The following is a 25080-nucleotide window of genomic DNA, read 5'->3' on the forward strand; positions in this document are numbered from 1 at the left end:
TGCTCCTAGACAAATTTAAAATGCAAATGACATTATATACACATTCACACACACAATGACTATTCGTGTACAACTACAGTTGATACTTTCAGTAGCCACTTCATTAAATAAAATTTGAACTCCGTTTCCTGATGGGTCATCATTTTCAAGGATCCATAACTCAGCCAGGACTTCCTCTGGAGTCACCATACACACTCTCAGAAAAAGAATGAAGCATTTATTGTCTTTTATTTTCACAGCTTCACAAAAATATGTGTTTATTTCTCAAGACAAAAGGTTGTACAAGTCTTCAGAAATTAAAATATCCTTGATTCATGTGTCCCATGATTATTTCCTCCCCTGGTTCTCACAGTATTAATGCCTTCAGAAATGGTCACTGTGTCGTAAAGGAAAGAAATTGTATACAGGAGGAAAAGGCTAATGATGTTTTTAAAAAAAAAACATGTAAAAGATTATCTATTTGCTTTCAAACACTAAATAAACATCTACAGTTGCATACACAATTGAGTTTAATTGCTAGTTTAAACTATCTATCTCATTCCTTATACCAGCTCCAAGAGAAAGAAGAAAATCATAAAATTAATATCATGTGAACTACAGCATGCTGCTTCCCTCGCAAAAAGCTTAAACAAAAATGAAAATGGTATTTAAGAAAATATTTCCTTTATGCCTATAGTACAGCAGCAGAAACTTGCACTCTTACAGGCTGATGGTCCAATGGTTTCATTAATTCATTTTCATCAATTGCACTACACAACTCCAGCCTGGCCTGGTCATGCTCACTGGCTCTACTCTGAGATGATATTACAGAAGCCTAAAAAGTTAGAATTTTTTAGTGTTCCTTGCTATTTTGATACTCATACAGCTAATTCTGTGTATCATCATTTTATAAAGCAATGTAAAAGCTGGTAGAAGATGCTTCTGAACTCATACACACCAGTTTTCTGGAGAAAAGCTCATGATAACTCACAATCTTGCCCTTCAGTGAAATTACTTGTTAGTCATTTTGGTTAGATTCAAAATATAAACCATATTCTTTACTAACTAGAAAAGATTTTTTTTTTTTTTTTTTTGTATAATATCACAGTCAGTTGATACAAGCATATGAAATCTTCATGGCTATTCAGTACACACTGTAGGGCGCAGTGATTTGGGAGCATACTTGTGTCTTCTTCCACTTGAACGAGACACAATAGGATCTCACTACAGCTGGAAGAAAGTACAGGAGTTGCTGCTATAGGAAAATTGCACCAGATTTTATATATATATATATATATATCTATCTTACAGAATCAGCTTATTAATGTATCTCTACACGTGTATAAGTGGTTGGTTTTTTTTCACTTGAACCTACACATTTCTACCAGTTACCTTTTACTATGTAGATGAGGTCTGATGAACTGATAGAAATTAAGTTCATCACTTAATATTTTACACTACTGAAATAATTAAGTATTGAAGCTTAACCTGATTAATTTCTGAGCTTAGAAGGATGGGAGAACTATTCACCCTAGCATATTTTTTTTTGTATTAAAACATATTTTGCGGTTTGCATTTAAGTGAGGAGGGAAAAGAACCCGATTTTTTTCCAAGTGCATCCCTGTGAAAGGACTGAAAATCTTCCCTGATAGGAATATTTTAAGGTATCCAGAATGCTGAACCACTTCATAAAGAGTGGCTTAGACACAGTTTTTTCAAAAACAGTTACACTGTTACCTTCTAACTATGTCTGTGTTTATCTGCAGCATAAGGCTATTCCTCAAGCAAGCAGGTGGGTTCTCCCCCAGGTCTATTCTACATACGGAAAGAGCATCTCAGGAGAAGAAAGGGAACAGCCTTACACTGAGACACATCTCCATTCCATGATAACTAAGGAACAAATAGCCTAAATAAAATAGATAATAACCAAAATAAGAGTTATTTAATTACATAATCCAGATCAGGTTACCAAAATCAATAATATAAACTAGCACTCAAATAACTATCTATCGTCATCTCTATTCTGCTTTGAGGCAGAAAGCAGCCAAAGAAATAACAATTATAGTGTAAAAGTGTTTTGTAACTAAGTGGATGAGCATTTGTTTGTGCTCCTTTCTCCCTCCACTATCCTTACTTCTTCAACTGTTTTCTTTCTCAGTAACAGTATTTTTCTAGCTTTTGTCTTTCTCTTATTTTCTGATTTTGTGAAATCCTTTTCCCCTGCCCCTTTTCACTGGAAGGGGACACTCTCTTTTTTGTGAATCTTTTATTTTTGTCATATCTGCTTTAATAAACAGTCTCCTCTTTTTCCGCTAGTTGACAAAAGCTACTTGCTATTCTATTTTAGTATTTCATCTAATTGTCCTCCAAAACTCTTCTTCTTTTTTTTTTTTTTTTTTTTTTTTTTTTTCCCCTGCCTAGAACTTCCTCTCCCTACTAACCTCTCTTTTAACGTCTTCTGAAACAGCTGACTGCAGGTCTCTCTTTCGGCTCCTCTTACCAGTTTTCCCTATTCAAATCTCCAGCTCCAATGTCCTCTCTTCTTCACTCTTAACCCAATTTGCTTTCTGAACTTTCCTTGAAGGAGACTATTTCACCACTCCTTACCATAGTTTTCAGTCACCCTGTGCCAGTCCAAACATACAAACAAGAGATCTACTTGAGATTTAACACTGTCATGACAGGTATTTCTGACTCAAACCAGTGACTGCAGTGGAAATATTTAAATTCTTACAGTTAAACACAGATTTAGGTTCATTGTTAAATCAAAGCCAGGCTGCTTAGCATCTTGCAGCATTGAGCCCTTCATCATTATGGCTCAATGAAGGTGAAATTCTAACGCTGCCACATAAAACAGACGATGAAAAGGCAAGCTCTGTCCTCGCCACTGACTTTTCCTTTTCCTTCCTCTGAAGATGCGCACCCCCACAGCAGGGACCCGTGCGAAGCCAGCAGCAGTAGCTATATTTCAAAGACTTAGCTCTTACCTCTGCTAAAATCTCATGAGAAAATTGTAGCTACAATGAAGAAAGATCCAAATGGTTTGGATAATAAAAATTTTAATCTTGTATTACATTCAAGGAAATCCAAAAGTCTAAAGTATGGAAGTACTTATCAGACCTCATAATTATTTTTAACCTCTTTGTGCCTCTCTCCAAAGTGCATCCATCAATCAGTGATTATCTAGTAGTTCTATAAGGTGGAAAAAAAAATCAGCTGCTTTCTGAACACTTAAAGCAAAGAATAATACAGAAATTAAATGCAAATGGTTTAGGGTTGGAGATGCAAAGCTCTTAGGAAATAAATAAATAAATATGTACTTTAAAGGTTCCAGAACTTCACTTTTGCAAGAATGAACCACTAAATTACATGGCGCTTTTTTTCTTTTTTAAAAAAACCTTTTTTAAAAAGTACAAAATATCCAGCTAAAAATATTTTAGTTGTCATTTCCATATTTGTTAAATAAAGTGTACATATAATTTAGAATTTTCAGGAGTTCAAGGCTACTTGTGTAGAAGAGACTGGAAAGCAGAAGTGTACAACTATGTGACTCTAACAAGCTCTCTGCAACACAAGCAACACCTTTCTTCAGCCTTTATGAATCATTTCAAACAAAAAAGTTTTTCAGGCTTCGCCATGAGTCTCACTTTGTACCCTGGAAAGAAACACAATCTGTAGTTAATTTTCTGCAGTTTTGCCTTTAGATATTCCAAATTTTCCTCTAGGTCTAAAGGCAAATTATGAAGAATTCTCTGAATTTTTTTTGCAGGAATATTAATATTTAATAGCAATTACTAATTGGCTTGCTAGTCATATTTATGGGGTAGTTCCACAAAAGTCACAGGCACATAGCACCATTTCATTTGCAGTGTAACGCCACAGGATGAATGCAGTCATGATGTAAAATGGTGGGGGCAACACAACTGCGTGACACAGGAGTTTCGGCGCTGCATGGGTGGCAAAACACAAACCCATAGATCTGCCCACTAAGCTCTACCCATTGCAATTCTTCTATGCCCAAAAGGTAAAAAAGAAAATTTGTGCAATTGCTGCTCCCTCAAAATAGACCTCCTCTTTCCATCCCACAACTTTCAGAGTAAGTTGTGGTTAGTGTTGTGTTTTCCGATGCCTAATTCTATCCCAATTCAGCTGGCACATAAAAGTTCATACATCCCTGACAAACATATACGGGGAAGATGATTTTGTACCATGTAGCAGAAGCTGTCACTAACGGATTCAAGAAAGATTAAAACTCCACTAAGCTTAGCTATGTGTACATTCCTACGAATTGTAGATTGCTTTGACCCACAGAACACAAATTCTACTCCACTGCTGAGAACAATTTTTAATCCTCATTTAGTTGGCTCAGACATAAACAACAACTGGAGAGGCCCTACAGCCTGACTGACATTCAGAAGAATCAGGTTGCTCATAACTCTTATACATGAAGCCTTTTAGAAGACAACTCACTCTCTAAAGAGTCTTGTTTTCATCTTTCTAAAGCTTATTCAGAGAAATACTTGCTGTCCAAAATCAATGAGGAGCTGAATACCTGCAAATGAGAAGATTCTTTACAGAATTCCAATCAGAGTTAATTTCTCTTGTTCCTGTTCTCTATCTTTTCTCCATTTGGGCATCTCTCAGTTAAATGCCTCAGGGAAGGATAGAAGGAAGAAAAGGTTGTTTCATTACCTGGCTCCTGCCAGACAGGCAGCTGAAGAGTTTTAGTAGCTTCGTCTAGCTGCTCTGTGCTCTGCAGAGCTATAAGGGCACAGTTAAGTCATGAAAACAGATGAGATAGCAGGACAGAAGAAGCTGACAACAAGGTAACAAGAAGATCTCAAGATCTCAGAGAAGTAGAATCACTTAAACAAGTAGCTATGATAGAGGTAGTAGTGTAGACCTGAAGGTCAGCTGTATCTGCTACTGAACGTATAGATGATTGTTGCAATCACTTAGAACTAACAGCATGTTAAATATACACAAAAATTAATGGAAGAAAATTAATGACTGGAACAGTGATATGACCAGGATGCAGTGCATTCCGACTGGAAGCACACTACAGGACGCTCTTGCCCTGTACAGCAGACTAAGGCTGGCATCCCAGGCAGTACGCATAAGGCTTTACTGCTTTTAGAGCATCTTTCAAAGGCACCTTACAAGGAGAAAAGAACAAATGTATTCATTAACCCTAAGTACTTTAAAAGGCATTGTCAATCTCACCATCCTGCAAGATTGAAGAATAAGGCTTCCTAAACAACCACAGAATAAGTTCAAAAATTCAGAGATTTTTATTAAGTTATAAAAACTTGGAGTCTATTTGCCTAATTGTTCCTGAATGTCATCATGTAATCAGTTAAAAATAAAGCATATTTCAACCACAGTTGTGTCCAGCATAGCATAAAGGGACCCAAAGTTCTCTTTAAAACAACAAGCTCAGCTACAAATAGCAGAATAGTTAAAACAAGATTAAGTTCAGCACAGGTTCAATTACCTACTTAAAAAAAACCTCTCAACTTTCCTGGAACTCATAATAAAATCACAAAAATTGACAATGCTCTTCTTCCCAAAGAAAGTTCCCATTAGAATAAGTGTTGATTGAAATGTTACCATCTACCCCTATTACTGGCAAGCCATAGAAAACCCAGAGAAATAATACTTTGCCAAACAGCTCTAGCAAGCAGATAATATTTGTATCGCATGCACTAATAAATAGTTTCCCCTTACTTCCCTGACTCATGTCAGGGAGACCATTATTCCCCAGGCAATATCAGGGAGCTGGGAAAAACAGGAAATATGCTCTTCTGTCTCCACTCTTGGGATTACTAAGTGGGCAATATTTAACTTTTAAGGTAGTATTTATTATCCTTAAGTTCCTTACGTTTTGTACAAAAAAAAGACACCAGAGTGTGACACACTATTTTCTATAGTCATGCAGTAGGGAAACAGTGAGTTTTTATTAATATACAATTTCAGTAACAGCATCTCGTAACATTATCTGGAAACTCAACAGAGAAATTGTCTTAAACTAGAGATAAGATAAACATCACTTTCAAAATCCAAATATGTAATTCTTTGGAGGCCAGCTCAAAATCCATGTGTCATCCTGCATAGCTAAAAGGGCAGCAATATTTGTTTCGCTCAAGATGCTTTAAGATTTCCCACTGCTTTACAACACCAGTTAAGATGTCTCTGGCAGCAACACTGAGAATCTGCTGTACGTCCTGTTCAGATGCTGTTTTCTCCAGTAGTGAAAAAATAACCACAACACAATAAAGTGCATATTAAAATTGGATTGTATTTATTTGTTTTACCTGTTAGTTTTTCATTCCACCTTGGAATATCCTGATAGCTCAGGACAGAAATGAGCCTATTTGCACCATACCCAACTCTACTTATTCAATATATTGCTTTAAAGTGAAGTTTGCAGTCTCAGAAATGTCTGCAAAAAGCATCAAGGAATATCACCAGTAGAGCGTAGTTGACAGGTCAAAAAGCTTCTATTTGCAAGATTTTCTTCTTGATCATCAGGGAAAGAAAATTTTTAAAGGAAAATTAACCTTAAAAGTATAGTACATATAATAAATAGCTGCATTTCCATAAAAATAAAGTATACTGAAAAAGTTATATATACATTTCACTAATATACACATTAGTGTAATATACATATGTATGTATGTATTATGTATATAATAAATATACACATTTCACTAATATTCACAATATATACATTTCACTAATTATAAAAGAAACCAAAAAAAAAAAAAAAGCAACCGCAACTAGATGAAGGGTCAAAGGAAGAAAAGGAGAAGATAATTTTTCACACAGAAGGAGCTAAATGGATTTACTTTATAAATTAGATAATGGTTTCTATGTGTACATGGCAGCATGCTGTCTTTTCAATACACGTGATCAGAGGTTGCCATACTTTTGTATGTACAACCAGCAAACTTTTTTGACAACTACTGAAGTTCTTTCAAGTCTCCTCTTACCATCACCGGTAAAAGTCTGGATTTTTCCATAAAACATGTTTTTGCAGGCTGACGGGTAAAAAACAAACAAACGAGAAACTCCACCTTGTTTGAAATACCATGTTACATTTTCTGACTCCCTCAGTTTTCTAACCATTACACTTGCACCCAGTCATATTTCAGAAGCAGAAGCAAGCAACAAACATTATGACTACAATAGTCAAATTGGGAACAGCAGCCTGAGGGCGCCACATGAAATTGCTCCTTTTTCTGAACTAAATCCTAAGTATAAATAACAAGTACTGCATTAGTTACCTAAAAGACAAGTCCTGAAACAGACAGTGTCTGTAAATAGTAGGATGTCCTTCCTTGTCTAGAAAGATTCTACTGAACAATTGGTCTGCCCAGTAAATGCCCAGTACTGATGTACACAGAAATGTCAGCACCAGATCCGCAGAGTGCTTATATGCAAGACTTGGCCTGCTCAGGATGGGGAGTGAAACTGTGTCTTATAATTCCAGAATCAGAACTTTCCGCTGATTTTTACATAAAACAACCATACTGCATATATGCCATGATGAAATCCTGATTTTGCTGGCAAGTCAGAAACTTAAAAGTAGTTAATAAATGAAATATCATATAAGTTAATGAACAACTTGGGTGCTGTGCCAAGAGAAAATATCTATAGTAGAGAGCAACTTGTGCAGATAAATAAGGTGAGACAGTCCAAAAGCTAAACCCTTGACTGGGCTCGTCTAGCTCTAAATGTGCAGTCCTGTGGGGGAGCGTTCCCGCTCGCATGGCTCTATCAATTGTAGGGGAAGTTGGGGAACCACATTACACTGTAAAGGGTAGTGAAACTGATTACGTGTGTGGGCTGAGTTTCTTGAGCTAGAAGAATCTATAGCCAAAAGAAAAGGAACTGAGAAAGGAAATCAGCTTCTAAAGAGCCTGCTAGGATTATTGTTTCATAATTACAATTATTTTTGCTATTTTAATAAAGGAAACAGTTATTCCTTGATTTACAGGCAGCATAGGTCAAATTCTAACCCTTACCACAACTCAGCTCAACAAGAATCACTCGTAGTAATAGTTTTTCAGCACAAAATTCAGGTATTATCAAAAGTGTTGAAAAATGGAAGGGAGATGAAACAACTTCAAGACCAAAGAGGGACAGGGAAGAAGCAAACAAGCATAATTTTAAAGTGCTAACATATCTTTTGTTTTACCAGATGCAGACAGATGAATACCACAAAAAATAAAACTCAACGGACATGCAATTAGATGTATTTTTTCCCAAGGAGATACACAATGTACGTTCACTTTGCCTATGGCTGAGCCTGACCAGACCTTCTGGCTCCCTGCTACAGCATCGTTGCTAGAGATTACTCTGCAAAGATTTCAAGCTGCTGTTTCTGCACATGAGCATCCGTCAGCCACTTCAGCACAAAGTCAATCAGCTTAACTTAGACCTCCAATATAGCATAAGCCAACTTTGAACAGCGAAGAGGAGGGGGGGGGAACTTCCACCCTCACGCCAGGCAGCACAAGCAGCTACAGCCAGGGAGATTTTCAGCTGCTTCACTTTGATCCAGAAGAATGAAACTACTCCTGCTCAGGGAAGGCACTCACAAATCTAACCTGCTCAGGGAAGGCACTCACAAATCTAACCCAAGTATTCACCACACTTACTGAAAATTAATAAAACAACCTGTTCCTGCAGCAGGATTTCTCTATACATCGAAAGAAGTCTTCCCTCTTCCTGACTTTAGTCTAAAAATCAAGAACTGATGCACTGAGTCTGCACTGGCCCACTATGTTTTCTCTAATAGTGGCCATTAGTACCTAGCGAAAGACAAAGGACAGAGATAAGTGTCCACTGTAATCTCACAGACAGGTTATTTCTCAGATGTGGATCTTTTGTTACTGATTCTGCTTTTATTAATGATTCCAGACAGAAATTGACTCACACAAAACCCAGAAACTCCCTAACCTCTGCTTAGGGAAGAAGCAAATAGAGTCTAACAGCCAAATAGTTCACAATGCCTTGAAAACTTATACAGAAGTAATGAGTACCAGAAATAATTATATTCTGATGGATTAATGTATTTCCCTTTGTGATCACCTGCCTGGAGCTGCTACACTTTTCCAAGATCACTGTGCAAGATCCCAAACCGTGCAGTCTGGACCACTCCAGCTGCAGCCCACTAACCACCCTTGCCTTGCTCTGGCTGCTGGCAAAGTCCTCCACTGCTCCAGTTCCTGAGCTCAGTCCCATCAAGTCTCATTCTTTGGCACCAGAGCACTGTTGTTCCTTGATTTCATCATACTTGGATTATGACACTTAATCCCAGACCATTTCCTAACATAAGTAATACGTAAAATAAAGTTATTTCACTTAACAAAATATGAACAAATTATTTGAAGTGACACTTCAAATACCTGTAGCAGTAACAGTGAACCAATGAGCCTCAAATGCTCTCCCAGTTCTGCAGAAAATCATCATCAAGAACAGCAGCGCAAGAGCCAAGAATGAAACAAAGGTTGCAGGAATATTACATCCAGTACCAAACATCAAGAGAGGCTGAGCTAGTTAGGCTATTCCTCAAAGAGCAGCAGTAAGCTCAAGACACAAGAGCAATGCTGAAAGTAAAACAGAGGCAACATATCAAAAGCTAAAGTGGATGAGGGTACTAAGCAAGGAGATGAGAAAGTATAAAGTAGCATGGAATGAGGAATTAGGTGACATTGGACTGGAATATTCTGAGGGCAGTTGAGGTCAATCAACAACGACATCCCACATGACAATTTGGCAGTCTTTCTGGAAGATGTTCCAAATGATTGTCATCACTGTTTCAGCCATCAGTTAATTTTTTCTTCTTTGGTTTGGCACATCACTGAAGGCTGAAGGAATACGCCAAATCACTAACAGTTATTTTCAATAGGCTGATACAGAATAGCTGAAGGACAGTCAAATATTAATACTGTACTTATTTGAGCAAACAGAGAAAAGAACATTTCTACAAAATGTAGTCCCCCAATATCACAGCTGTATGATAAAAAAAAATGGCTAACATATGCATACAGTCTATTAAAATGCACATAATTTATTTGACTCAAAATGAAAACATATCTAACAAGTAATTCCATTCATCTGGCCCTTTTTCACCCAGCCTTAAGATATACAAATGCGTGCCTTTTCACCAGAACACAGCAGCTGGGAATGAAAAGGAAAGCATTCAAATGATCATTTTCACATCATATTCCATCGTCTTTTCACCAGCTTCTCCCCAGTCTTTCTTTGAGTCCCATTCTGTTACAAGAGAGCTGCTTTTTAGATCAATTCATATTTCCATAATCCACACTGCTGTTTCTCCTCTCCTCCCCAGGGTGAACTAACCCCTGCATCCAGAACTATGGCTTACAACTGTCATTAAGACCTATAACAATAACAAGATAACAAAAGAGCTGGTAGAGATGAGGCTAGCCAGTACCATATGCTGATCAAGTTCAACATTTTTAACTTAAAAGCTCTATAAAACAAAACTGCCATAACCCTGAAAACAAGCATACTTGATGTTGCCACCTGTCTTCAAAATTTCCAAGTTTTTAGTATTGGGCTTTTATGATTTTTAAAAATAAAGGTCTCATAATTATTCTGTCCCTGCTGGGATGAATTACATTTAAAAAAAAAAAATGTAAAAAAGAGAATGCATCTTGGAATATTTACATCTCGATTAATGTAAGAGTCTCAGCAATCCTGGGTGTTCCAGCACGTCTAGGTGGGCAGTTATTTCACAGAATATTTATCAGGACCAGACAGATCTTTTTTGTTCACCCAGTGCAGTCAGCAACTATAAATACACCTCAGTGCTTGTCTGCTGAACGCGTTTCAGCTGTGATTTGCATAGACAGAAAGCATTGCTGCCTTACACATACAGTGTTCTTCAACAAAAATAATATCTATTTCAAGCACAAAGTGTCAGGAAACTATCTTAACCTGATAAAGCTTACTTGCAACACACAAAGTTGCCATCATCTAGCTGGGTTAATTGTTTTCTGCGAAGTTACACAGGGATTCAAGCTCCAAAATACCCTTAAACTAAACAATAATGTGTAACATTTAGGCAAAAATACTTTTGAAAATTAGTACCTGTACCCAAATGCTAATCAAGCTTATTAATACACAAGCAACAAAATCCCCACACTCTTTTTCAGATTTACTGATAAAAACAAAAGCACCAAAGCAAGCACCTATCTAGTTCGCATAAACATTTGAAACATGTATTTAAAGCCTCATCAGAATAGAAGAGCAAAGCCATGAAATGCAGAAAGCTGGTGAGATGTATCCCCTAACAGCCCGCCTGCAGCCTTGTAAAGAGTCTCATACCTCCTGGGTTCCTGCTGCTCTCCTAGGAGAAGACAGAGGAACACAAAATGGTCGCAATTGGCTTCCACACATTATTTTGACCCAGACAACAAACTTTAGCTTGCTTCTTGAGCTGCCCTTTTTTTTTTTTTTTAATAAAACTTGTGTTATTATTTAAACCTTTTAAAAAAAATAATGATTGAGGTCTTTCATATTGACCTCATTTATATAATTGCTGCTGTGATCCACGCAACTAAATATCCCATCCTGCAAGAAACTGAGCACTTTGACTCCAATGAGACATTCATTTAAGCCAGGCTTAAGTTTCAATAGTTAATACATACATTGAAAGTAAAGTGTGTGATAAGTGCTTTGCTGAGGGAAGGCTAATGTATTAGTTCTTCATGAGATTTATCCCTTAAACAACTGCTGTTTACAAACATGCATGTGTATCTATATATTTTTATATATACAAATATTTTCACATGAATGATAGATTTACACATACAATATCAGGCTTTAGTAGTTGGGTCACTACAGGATAAGGAGTAAGGCTTATGGTTCACAATTCAGTGGTGACTTTTGCATAATGTGATACATTAAAAATAAAAACCAGACGTTATGATACAAAACATGAGACAATAACACAAAGAGTGCTACAGTAACTTCATAGAAAACAGTAGAGATTGCTCACATGGGATGCCATATCCTTTACTAGTTACGTATCTGCAGGGTTTGGGAAAAGCCTGACATAAAAAAGCAGATTTAGTCTGCTTCCTTACAAAGCAGAGAGCGAGAGAAGACAGGATAAAACCTGCAACACAACCAACAATCTAATACAGAGCCTCAATTCTTTCTTAACCCACACCTTCAGTCAACAACCCCTTGTCATATTTCATATTACTAAAGTGGATTCTGGTACGACCGTCTCCTGCCATATTAGCTACTTGTACCATCTTTTGGGTGGGATGTTTTTCACCAGCAGAGAAGTGGCAGACTAAAGAAAGAAATTAGGTGATTAGAAGGGAGAAGAATGAGAACTATTCAACGGATCAGTTTTTCTAAACACAACATACTTGGGGACCTACTGCAGATGAAAATCACTTTGAGCCAATAAGCAGTCAGATTAAAAAGCAACTGAATTCTTACACAGCTAAAAATAATATCCAAAATAGCTGTAATTACTAACTTTGTAAGAAGTGTTAGACTTCACATGCTTCAAAGGTTAAGACAACACAAAAAGCAGCACTGCCTCTGGCAGAGCCACTAACACCTGCTGGTGCTACCGGCACTGCTCTCTCATCCTTCCTTGTGCCAACACCACTCCTTTGCCCAGGAATGTTTCAACCCAATGAAGTTACCGGGAGCTTGAGTGGTTTTATTTCCAGAACAGCAACGAACAGAGGCATCCTGGAGGCTTCCGGACACATCTGACACCAATAGAGCTTTGCCACTGACTCCACTGCCATGAGGAGACAGCCAGCATCAGCAGATCTCAGTTCTGCTGGGTGATATTACTTTGAAAAAGAAAATGCGTATCTCTGCAGAAGAGCTAAAAACTACTGGATTCTTCTTCCCAGATATCATAGCATTATTATTTTCTCTGTATAGGCTTCTGTTTGAAAATGAGCTTGCAGGGCTGAAATTAAACTCTAGTCTAACCAGTCTGAATAAACAAAACAGGAAGTTCAAGATTAAAAACATACACGTCTTATCATAAAAATTCCATTGAGCACAAGGGGAGTTTTGAACATACTACAGGACAGAGCCTGTAGGCATATATTTGAAAATATATTCAAAATATTTTTAAAATAATAAAAAAATATTCCATTAAATGGCTACAACCCCTTCCTCATCCAAGTGTGAGCTTGTGAGCACAACCTTGGAAGAGCTATATATGGTCAAATCAGGAATTTCATAATTTTTCTACAGTGCTTACATTACTCTGAACTTTTAACAATGTCAGACTCATGTTTATAGCATTAATGCCACTACAACAGTAGATTTTAACCCTCTGATGTCTCAAACAGATTAGTTCTTTCAGCTTTTGGGGTGCCTTTTAATAAAGATTTTCTTTGAAATGGCAGTGTGGTTCTTTGTACTTAGAATTCTACCTGGCATGAGTTCATTGTTTAATTGATAGTTATGAGAGTCACTAAAAAGTGACTCTCACCATAAAAAAATAAAAATAAATTAAAAAAAGCACCAAAAAGAAACCCTATACAACAACACACAAACTTTCTGAATTATTTCTGGCAAAGAGAAGTATTTTTCATTACCTGCCCTACTTTTTTTTTTTTTCTTTTCCCATTCTGTGTTTTTCACATTTCCTTCTTACTCTGGCATCTGAAGAATTACCAAACAGAAAATAAGTGGTTTCCCTGCAGTCTTGGCAGGTAAGGAAATCAACAGTGAATCCTGCAAATTCTTTTGTGGTACCAAAACTATGCCTTAATATTTCCTTTACTTAATGGAGTGCGTGTGAGCAAGTGATTATGACAAATCACCAATCTTTTCTTTTTCCTGATCATCTGTAGTTTCTGCATCACATCCAAAACAGAAGGGATGTTTTGCAAAACAAGGTTTTGGAAAGTCAACGCTTAAGAAAAATAGAAACTAAAAGGAGAACACTGCCAGCACAAAAGAAAATGGCAGGCCCCAAGAATAAGAGAGAGGTTTAGAGATGAGTAAGCACTGGAAAGTTCAGGCATACTGAGAGGACGAACATGAGAAAGAGGAGGAATATATCAAAATGGCTTAGACAAGTTTTCTTTGCATTATGAAAGCAACAAAAAGGTGACATGATAAACTGTAGAAAAATTCAGGAAGAGAGGAAAATATTTTGCCCACTGTTATCACATCACTGTGCAAACAGACAGCCCTTAGATTTTAGGAAAGATGATTCTTTGGGATACATCCAAAAACTAACTCACACATTTTACATTTAAAATAGAAATGACTGAAAAATGGGATGGAGAATATTCTTTTTCTTTTTTTCCTTTTCTTTTTTTTTTTTTTTCCTCTTTACACATCCTCCCCACAAACTTTCACTGAAATTAGCCTTGGTAGTTTTAGTGAGACCTCATTTTTAAAAAACATTAAATCTGGTAGATATTCAGGTCTCCAATCCAAACCTACCGAGTTCAACATGCATACACACACATGCGCACAGGCAGCTTCTGCTGACTTCACTTGACTACTTGGCTCAGAGGGTTGCTATAGAAGCTGCTATATATTCTGTGCAAATCCAGCGGTTCTAATAGGAAAATTTCCCTTGCAAGAATGAGGATTAAAACATACTGTTTTCCAGGAACACAAGTAATTTACCTGAAACACTAGATTCCCTACACTGCTGAGACAACATGCAGGCATAGGGTTTTTTTAAGAGCCCAAAGGCAGGGAGGTGCCTGAGGACTGTGGTTTTTTATAGATTAGGTATGTCTATTGCATCTTTGTATGATCCCCCTCCAGTCTTCAGTGGGGTTCATCTTCTAATCATTTTTCTACACCAGCTGTTCTTTGAATAACCTTCGACTTATTGAATAAGCTCCCATTTTTCTTCATACATAATTTCTCTTTTTTTTTTTTTTTCCCCTTTTTCAGATCAAGTCTTTCATAGGGAAAAGAAAAAGAACAAAACAAACTAGAAACAAAAAAAAAAAGAATTTAAATGACAATGAAGATGATCATTCTGCAGCCAGGAAAATTATCAAAACTTGCTGGATGTCTAGCTAAGAATATATAACAGCACACTTTGCTCATGTACCATTTATCACTATCTTATAAACTGCACGTTTCTGACTGATGCTATTCCCTAACCAGACATCCTGCCTTCTATGTTTGTATATTTATTCCTTTCATCATGAATCACCTTACAGCTGTCTTTATAGAATCTTGTATTATTGATTTAAAAAAAAAAAAAAAAATCAACAATTTATCAAGATCTACTGTACAAAAATATTTCCAGATCATCCATTGTGGTGGTATTACCAGTGAAGAACATGTTTGACTCACTATTGGTCTAAAAAGAAAATATTACCATGGGAGAAACTCATCTGAGAGTTGCTGAAATAATAAAATTTAATAGTTTCATTAAAATTTAATATTAATAAATTTAATAAATTAGTCCAGGGAAAATCAATTGCTACCAATACAAACAGTGAAATAATCGATCAGTCCTGTATGTATAAACTTTCCTTTGAGGATTAATTATGGGTAGAAACTAGGATTTGCATGTTTTCAAAATAAGTAAGTTTAGATCATTTTCTCTCACAAAGGTCTGAGAATTATTTATTCTCCAAGCAAATAACTAGAGTATCTCTAAAATGTTATTAAATAAATATATAAAATATTGCATTGTAAAGGATTAAAGGAACAGGATGCACAGATTCTGACATTAAAAGGACATACACATACAGCTCTTCAACTTTTTTGTTCTGGTGTTTTTTGTTAACACAATAACATCAACATTTGGAAAAGTTTCATTGATAAATTTTCCATATTTCCAATCCTACAACAGATAAAAACCCAACACTTCCAACGGAAACAGCTTATAAAATACTCCGTATCAAAATAAGGTGATACAGAGAATTAGTATGATATACAGTGCTCTACAACTGCTATTGCATATTCCTGTCACAAACGCATTCTAATCACCAAGCCACCAGTTGGGTGAAGACTTCCTCCCTGCTATCATTAGCATCTGCCTCTCCACAGCTGAATAGGAGAGCTTTTTTATTATTATTCTAACATAAAAAAAAGTTCAATCTCATGTTTCCAACCTGGTCTCCAAAGTCCTCCGGGAACTTCCACAGTACCACTGGATCTGTAAATAATTGACAGACAGCATTAATCAGAGGCAAAGGAACAGAGTATTACAGTCAGAGTACATTAATATTAAAGAGAGGGTCAGCTTAGCGTCAAGCTTTGAGGCAAGTGCAAAAATGTATCTAAAAACTAAGGAAGGTACTGGATTATTAAAAAGACTTATTTCATATTTATGAAACTATATGTTTATTGTTTTACATACAGTAGCAGGTTATAACATACCAAACTATTTTCATATTCAAGTCTTTCTTTTTAACCTTTGAGTACTTCATTTTTTAAGCATGTATTCAATTTTCACATTTTAATTTAATTAAAAAATAAAGTGATATAAAGCATCTCTCCATCCAAGGGAGAAAAAAAAAAAAAAAAAAAAAAGATGTAAAATGATAAGAAGGGGAAACCAAAGATCTCCACATGGTATAGAAAAGTGCCATTTGTGATTTAAAGATAGTACCAATGTAACCAGCACTCTCAAGGAAGAGTTTAGAAGAGTTAGCATATTTGAATATTTTCTGTTCAGAGCCATTTAAAATCAACATTTCAATAATATCTTAAAGTTTTCATCAACCTATTATAAATTGTTGCTTATCAAAATAATCAGTATTATTTAGGCTATATATTAGTCTACAATTAACGTTATTTTGAAGGCATCTAACACAACAACCTGAATCAGAACCTTTCAACAAAAACCAAATTATGTTCTCCATCCTCCCAAAGCTTTTAATCTCCTGTGATACAAAACCTTCCCAAGGTGCTGCTGTTAAACTGTATCACAAACACCCATGATGCTTCACAGCACTTCTATACAACAGGTTAGCAGCAGCATGAGCTAAAAGTGAAATTACCCGCCCTCCTGCAAGGGATGCCCAGGCTGTGCCAAAGCCTGGACTAGAGGGAGAGCTCTCCAAGTTCTGCTCATGTCCTGGCCAACATGAGGCAGATCCTCTCACTGCTGACCATGCGGCCGATGACAGCTCAGGGTGCCAGAAGGCACTAAAGACTTTCTTCACGGTGAGGGTGACAGAGCCCTGGAACAGGCTGCCCAGGGAGGTTGTGGAGTCCCCTTCTTTGGAGATTTTCAAGACCCGCCTGGATGCAGTCCTGAGTAGCATTCTCTAAGCAATCCTGCTTCAGCAGGGGAGTTGGACTAGATGATCTATACGGTCCCTTCCAACTCTAAAAAAAATTCAGTGAAAATGAATGGAGAAACCCGGCCGTAAGCACTGGGGGAAGCTGCCTGATGAGAATTGCAACCTCTTGGCTACCTCAGGAGCTGCTAGGATTCCTGTCTTCTGAGGAGCCAAGATCTGGGAAATGTATTTGGATTTCCACTTCAGTCTCTAACACTAGCACTGTCTGAGAAATCAGAAACTTCCGTCTTATTGCTACGTTTTACATCAGAACCAGAGGGCCCTCCACTTTTGGCAAAGTATGGAGGTTTCTACTCTTCTTCATCCTCCCACATGTGTTTGCTCCTGCAAATTGAAGCTTTAATGGAAGGGAAATGCCATTGATGGTATTTTCATTCCCACCTGCTGATTTCAAATCCTACTACTATTCAACATGCAGCTGTGGCACCCGCGCTTGCCGCTGGCCCACTCACAAGGAGCTGGAGACAGAAGCCCATATTCCTCCTTCACTCTGCGCCAGATGTTAAACCAACAGTGGAACATACATATCAAACGTGTTGCAAAAGTCAACTGGTCAATCAACTCAACCTAATTTAGATGCAATTTTCATCTACTTCAAATCTAACCAAGACTTGAGACAAAAATGTGGCTATTTGACTTTTCTCATTGGACAAGCACATCTTTGCTCCTAAGAACATCTAGGGAGGGTTCTGCAGCTATTAATTATTGTGAAAAATACGTATATTTTCTTAAATTTTCCTCCATCTACTATGGGGAGCAAGAACTTTTGGAGGCAGACATGAAACGAGATAAGATACTATGTTTATAAAAATATGAGAGCAAATACATACAGTTACTTAAACCTTTTTCCCCCATCTGTTTTGCATGTATTTAAATCACAAACACATCTGTGTAATGACCAGATACAAGAGGAGTCTAAGTATGTCACTGCTCATACTGTAAGGGATCTCTTATTTTTATTCCAATTTAGAATCATGAATTAGAAAGTAATTATATTTCAACAGTGATCTCTGATAAATTCAAGGAGCAGCAAGCATGGTAGCAGCTATCAAAAACTCAGTGTTAAGCAATTCATAAATTACTTGCTAAAAACCACTGAAAATTGTGCAGAATCAAAAAAATACTTTAAAAGAGTTTGCAAATCTAAGGCCATATGTCCACGAACATTTCAAGCATACATTTCTCTGCAAACGAGCAATTCCACTGCACTCACTAAGAGCTACTTGTTGGTGATCCTGTACCACCATCTCTCTCCTGCTGGTGCAGACTCTTCCATGGCTACACACTTAACTAGATGAGGGAACTGACCAAGATCAAACCAGCTGTCTGGAATTTTTCAGGTCAGCATCAACTAGATCAGTTCCTCAAAACCCTTGGGTTTGTGCCAGAAAAAAAGGAAGAAAAAACAGGGAATGGGGAGTTGTGGTGACAAGAAAGCAGGATTGCTTCACCCAGCAGCAACCCGACCTTAAGCATTTGCTAGACCTCATGAAAGACAAGCTGGTTAGCAGCTGCCTCTAGTTCCGGTTTCTTATCACCTAATTCTTGCTCAGAACTTCCCACGTCTTGTTGTACCATTTATAGTTGCTTCTATTGCAAAACTCTTGAGTTATTGTCTGCAAATAGGTGCAGGACCATTGTGCAGTGAGGCAGGCTGAGGGAGCATGGCCAGGGAGGAGCGGACTTGCCAGGCTCCCCTCTTCGTTGCAATGAAACCAGGCAGAGTATTTTGGCAGATGTGAAGTACAGTTACATGAGAAACATTCAGTATATTGAATCTTTAGCAACACAGTAACAAAACACAGGGTTTTTTAATACTTTGTATAATGTTTAATCTATAAACTTCCAAATGGGAAAGAAATGTAATTTCTTTCTTAGTGGAAATACAATCACCAGGGTTCAAAAAAGAAAGCAGATTGCAATAGCAAAACCTCCAAGCATAATTTTAAAAGGTCACAATCAGAAGCAAAGTATAATCTCAGAATTAAGCAAAACTTGGCTCTAGGTAACTTGGGGTTTGGTGTTGCAAAACGGGTAATATCTTCACATGTCAGTGATGTGCCAATTTCACAGGCGTACCCTTTAACAAGATCAACAGCTCCAATAACTTCATCTAGTGCCCTGATATGCTAACAGATATAAAACCTGCAACTATAATTTAGTGTCCTGCTCAGTTTGTTATCTTCACTTCATATTATTAGGGAGCTCTCGTACTTCTTTGGTCTCATTTGAAATAACAAAACCAACTCTAAAGTAAATTCCAGTTCAGTGAACTACAGGTATAACAACATTTATTTTCATATCACGAGAGGATAACTAAATTCATGTGATCTAAACAGGCAGAATAATGCTCTTAATACTCCTTCGTCAAAACAAAAAAGAGTCAACATTTTAAAAAATATTCCTAACTCAATTCAAGAAAAACATTCAGTGCTACATTCAGCAAAAATTATACGCCTCCAAGACTCATCCAACTGCTTTGAGCTGCGCTTTGCAGTTGTTATTACTGGCTTTTAACTGGTTATTTTAGTAGGTACTTGCCATACATTTATTAAGTAAGAAAATCTGATGTGACTTGCGCTTCAGAAAGGAAGGTTACTATTACTCTTTCTATGCCTTCACTCTCTGAAACCAAACCCTAACACCTATCAAAAGCCTTGGGATTTTATGGTAATTATCTGAGTCAGGGACTGGGCTTCTTCCAAAAGATTATGTTTGTTTCTGCTTTTGGAGCTAGGCTCAGGCAGCATCTGACGCGAGAAGTTGCCACAAAGATGTAAGTGCTGCAAAGGAAGAAACAAAAGGGTACTGATTTAGAAATAAAAAGAGAAAGTATAATCCGATTCTGCAACTTTATGCACTTTATCTTCAGATTTACAAAGACTGAATTTTCTTTTCCCCAAGGATTACTTTCCAGATACCCCATCTGATCTGGCAATGTTAGGTCAATTTTATGCTGATTTTATGGGTGAGAGGATGAGAATCACTCAGAAATAGCTGTTGCTATAGCCGGCTGAGGAACTACTGAGTTTCTCCTCGATTTCTTTTTCTAACAGACTTTTTGGGACAAACGCTTTGAGCCAATTCTAAGTAAATGTAGTAGTAAGAGGAAATTGTTAAGTGCACGTATAAAATAGTTTGTGCACTGCATGTGTAAACAGACACATGCACATACAAGCACCACTTCTCCCCACGTCTACTGCATGCAGGACAGGCATTTCTTACAAAAGTACATCTTAGCACAGCTCCATAACGCTTGAAAATTCCTTTGCTAAATATCCTACAGCACTGGAAAGTACATCTCCCAGGTGTGAATTTCACACCACTGCGAGGCTGCAGCTCATGCGCACATTGCTAGACACAACTTGTGACATTTGATTTTTTTGACTACTTTTGCATCATTTGTGATCATGCAAGTCTGTCTATACATATCTTAAAAAAAACCTTATTATAATATAAGATTCAGAAAGAACTGGTTATACCCCTCAGGACCACAATCAAAAGCAGATGCAACTCTTTGGTACAAGTCAGAAGAGAGACAAGCACGGAAAGGTTTGTTGAGGGACCAAAACTTGGAGTACGGTATACTTGATACAAAAAGAAAAGCGAGTTGGGGGCAACGCAAAAACAAAAGTATTCAAAATGTTGCAATCTAGAACTGCTCCACAAGAAAAATATGTAGGTAAGTATGACACATACGAAGAGAAGAAAAAAATGCGTATCCTCAAGGTAATTCCTCTCCAAAAATCTATTCCCATAGAGGTAACTTCATAAAGCATGTCAGCTGTATTTTTAAGAAAACCACTTCTAACACGTTTTAACTTATGTAATAAATCTAAGAAAATATACAAGCAGTATTTCTCATGACAGAGTAGATTACAGAAGTAGTGCATCCAGAACTGTAAAAAAATAGAGAAAGCTTCCCGAGTGGTAACTTTCCCAAAAATGCAGTAGTTAAATATACTCTAAAAATATTTTTCTCAATCATTAAGCTTGCAGATTAAAAACATCACCCAAAAATACAACAGGATAAGCTAATTAGCATACATTCAATTTGGTAAAGGAACAGAAATTACAAACACATGCTGAGAAACATCATCTCAGGTAATTCTCCTGATAGCAGCAGCGAATAATTTCAGGCAGAAAATCACAGCTAAGGTAAAATGAAACGGATTAATTAAGTAGTCCAATATTCTGCCTGGAGAGAAGGAATCTTCATCCCTGTGGGTTTTACGGAGCAGGATAGACAAAAAGACTGCCAAGCAGAGTTGGTCATGTCTTGGGACAGAGGAATGGACTAGATGACTGCTCAGTATCCCTCCAGCTATATTTTCTCTGATGCTGTAAAGATATTCATTGGAAAAAAGCTGTCAGTGCAGAGGGGAAAGAAGAGACTGGGGCCAGGAGTTACGGGGGTGGGGAAGAAACACAGTGAGGAAAAGGAAAGCAGCAAAGCAAAGCTTTTTGCAGACACTTCTTCTTTCTTGCCTGGAATAAAAAAAGAAGTTGCAGACCATTTTTCTTATGTGAACACCAGAATGCAATTGATAAAACAAATTATGTATCATTATCTCAGGAAACAGCTTTATAAACACACATTTAAGCAATAAACAGAATTGGTTTTGCTAGAATAAGTAGTTTTCAGCAATAAAAAAATAAGTTCTCTAAACCAAGTTTATAATACTGCTACTGTTCAATGGCAAAAATCTGCTACATACTTAAAATAATTTGACAGAAACCCACAACAGTAATTATAATGAAGCTTTTGTATCAGTAGAGCATTTTATTACTAGAACAGTGATTCAGAAACAAAATGAGAGATGAACCATAATGTGCAACCCAAGCGTTTTCACAGATGAAATCATCTGATGAAAAAAACAGCATTCACATAAAAAGATTACTTCTTGCAAAAAAAGACTTCTGTACATCATACTAAAATCCGCTTGTTAACAGTTTCATACATGAAGTGCCAGAGGTGCAGCAGGAACGGAAGGCATTGCTGTCAGGAAGATCTGAGTGAGACAGTGGTCTTCAGCTCCCAGGTTTGGGGGATCAAAGTGGAGCACCCGCCAGCAGCTGGAGGAAGAGCAAGATGCCGTGGAAAAGCGGGGGGAAGAAAGGAGTTACAGTATTTTCCAAGCATCAGTAATCAAAAGAAAGAACAAGGACAAAAAAAAAATTGAAGCAACTTCATAAAAAAAGTGAAACTAAGGAACACTCACTAACTTCTCTGGCACTTAAAACCTGTCAGATTAAAGACAATATGCAAATGAGGGTGCCACTGTAGAAAATACTTGAAAGTATACTTTTATGCAAATCATGTAGTCCATCTATTTTTTTCCTCATCAAAGGAATACTGCAACTTCTACGGGGCCATTAAGTCTGTTCTTACTCTAACTATTCCACAGAAAGCTCATTGCAGAATGCAACCACATTCTTAGTCTTTTCATAAAAGCAAAAGAAAACATATTTACAAAACTTTATCAAATCTTAATATTTCAGCACCTTTGACTTCTTTACTCACACACTACCCACTAACATGCCTTCCTAAATTGCCACCACAGTTTCAAAAAGTTGATACTTCAGCAAATAGTAAACGAACACAAGGCAAAAAAATGCTTCACCAAAACAGGTACATTCCCCTGGAAAGCTGACTACTTCCAGCCAAAGACCAGTAATACTGAGTGCTTGACCACTGACAATGTTAAGAGTGAAATACTGACATTTTACAACCACATCAGTTACAAATAATGTCATGAGTTTCAGGAATTGCATTTGCCAGCTTTTCCTGCTCTATATTAATACACTGAGATTTTTCTGGGTCTCTAGGCGTTTATGCAGTAACCTCAGCAGCACAGCAGATGCTGAACCTGGACCCACCTTTCAAAATAAGCCACAGTGTGGCCATGACACAAGAGCCCCATATCTCTTGTCCCCTTTCCCTGCCCCACACCAGTGAGTGGCCTCTGCCTCGACTTCAACTGATTGCAAAGCTTATACCCCACTCTGAAAAATTATTTTGGCAGTGAAGGTTCCTCACCCTCACTAGTATTGGAGAAGATATTTGGAAAGTGTGACTTTTAAATTCTCATACAAACTGAAGTGTGAACTAAATGACAATAGTGTCAACAAACACACAATACTGCCCTTTAGAAAAGGGAAAATGGAAAACAACATTTTAGCAGCCTGCCTCAGTGACAGTCACAGTAGCTGTCACCTGTAAGCCTTCATGGTTGCACATCTGCAAAACACACGTGATTTTTTATACCAGTCACTTTTCAGTCAGGTTCAGAAACATAATTAAAGACTGACTCCTCACAGGTAAGATGAAAACACCTTCCTCCCGCAAGGCAGCCTTTCCTAAGGAAACTGCTTATAACTGTAGCTGAACATAAGCTATGCAGGCTTTCAAATGAGCTGAAAACAGTATCATAGTTTAAAATAATTTCTGTAGGACTCATACTTTAAAAATACCCCAAATCACAAGTAACTACCCATGGACTTATCAAGTGGCTCAGCATTTAATTGAATCTTTTCACAGACATGTAACTTAATAAATGGTTTCACACCATGTTTATGGAAATTCAGAATTTTGTTTCTAATACATGGGAGAACAAAGACACAATCCACAACTGTAAGAGTCACTCTATCTTTAAACAAAAAACCACACACATCACATTTTTCTTTTCTCCACACAAACACAAATCACATTTGAAGTCAGTGGGTTTAACTCAGTCACTACTTGCAGTGTTACAACGTCACGGCAACTCCACACCTTTTACATGCAAGTCAGTACTACCCACCAAAGCATTCACAGCTCACAGTCTGTGTTGTGCGAATCTGACGTGCACATCACACTGTAAAGCCACACAATAGATCTACTGATTGCAAAGTTTACCACTTTTAACTTATATGATAGTGGTTCCTCAAAGTACGTAGAAAATTGAGAATGTGAAAACAGTGTGCAAATATTGAACTCTAACTAATCACATGCAAGGCTCAGCCTACCACATTGTAGAGACATGGGGCTTTGTCTGATGACACTACAGGGTTTGGACCTGACAGTTCCTCTGATTTTTCCAATTTCCCTGCCTGTAATGCACTCAACCTAGGCAATAAGTACTTTTCTCCTTTTATGAGCAAGTAGATGGGTAAAACTTCCAGCCACCACTTGCCATCTTCAGAGCTGCAGGTCAATCCCTTTTTGCCCCAGAATTTGTTACGACTGAAGGACAGAGCAGTAAGCCATTTCAGCTAACTAGGGACAGAAAGAAAGGGTCCTTTTGGCTGCAACGCTATTAGCCATGCTTCAGGATAAAACCTTAATCAGGGTGAGAGTTCATTGCACAGATAGTGCACAGATAAAATGAATATGTTCAGCCTCCATTTGGCCTCTTCACAAGATAAGCAAGAGTTTCTTTTACCTGCTAACTCTTCAGAATGAGCTTGTAAAGTGAGGCAACAATCGCACACCTTTTGGAGCCACGGTGTTATTTTTCATTTTCCTACTTTTAACTTGTAATCGTGAGTGAATTACAACTCATGAAAATGAGGATCTAAGAACTATGGTATCAAAAGAACCAGCAAGTGAGCACCATATATGCTTTAAGTCACTGCTAATGCTTAAGGAAGGTTTAAAAAGTAAAATACTCCGATTCTGCTGTCACCGGATCTCTTGTTAAAAGACGTTTCAATGCAGTGGTCTAATGAAATGAACAATAATGTGTGAAAAAGAATGAATGTAATTGTACATAACAAAAACATAGTTTCAATTTCTCTATGC

General features: G+C 37.3%; 1 protein-coding gene across 2 annotated transcripts in view; it reads right to left on the reverse strand.

The window, feature by feature from the left end:
* The window catches only part of DENND1B (DENN domain containing 1B), a 168733-nt gene that overhangs the window by 100723 nt on the left and 42930 nt on the right, over positions 1-25080 (reverse strand). For both annotated transcript variants that reach the window (XM_074151605.1, XM_074151606.1), the window contains exon 3: positions 16101-16144. In XM_074151605.1, coding sequence (XP_074007706.1) covers positions 16101-16144 — 44 coding nt within the window. The remainder of the gene's footprint in view (positions 1-16100; positions 16145-25080) is intronic.

The sequence above is a fragment of the Numenius arquata genome, chromosome 8 (assembly GCF_964106895.1).
Source record: "Numenius arquata chromosome 8, bNumArq3.hap1.1, whole genome shotgun sequence".
NCBI classification, from domain to species: Eukaryota; Metazoa; Chordata; class Aves; order Charadriiformes; family Scolopacidae; genus Numenius; species Numenius arquata.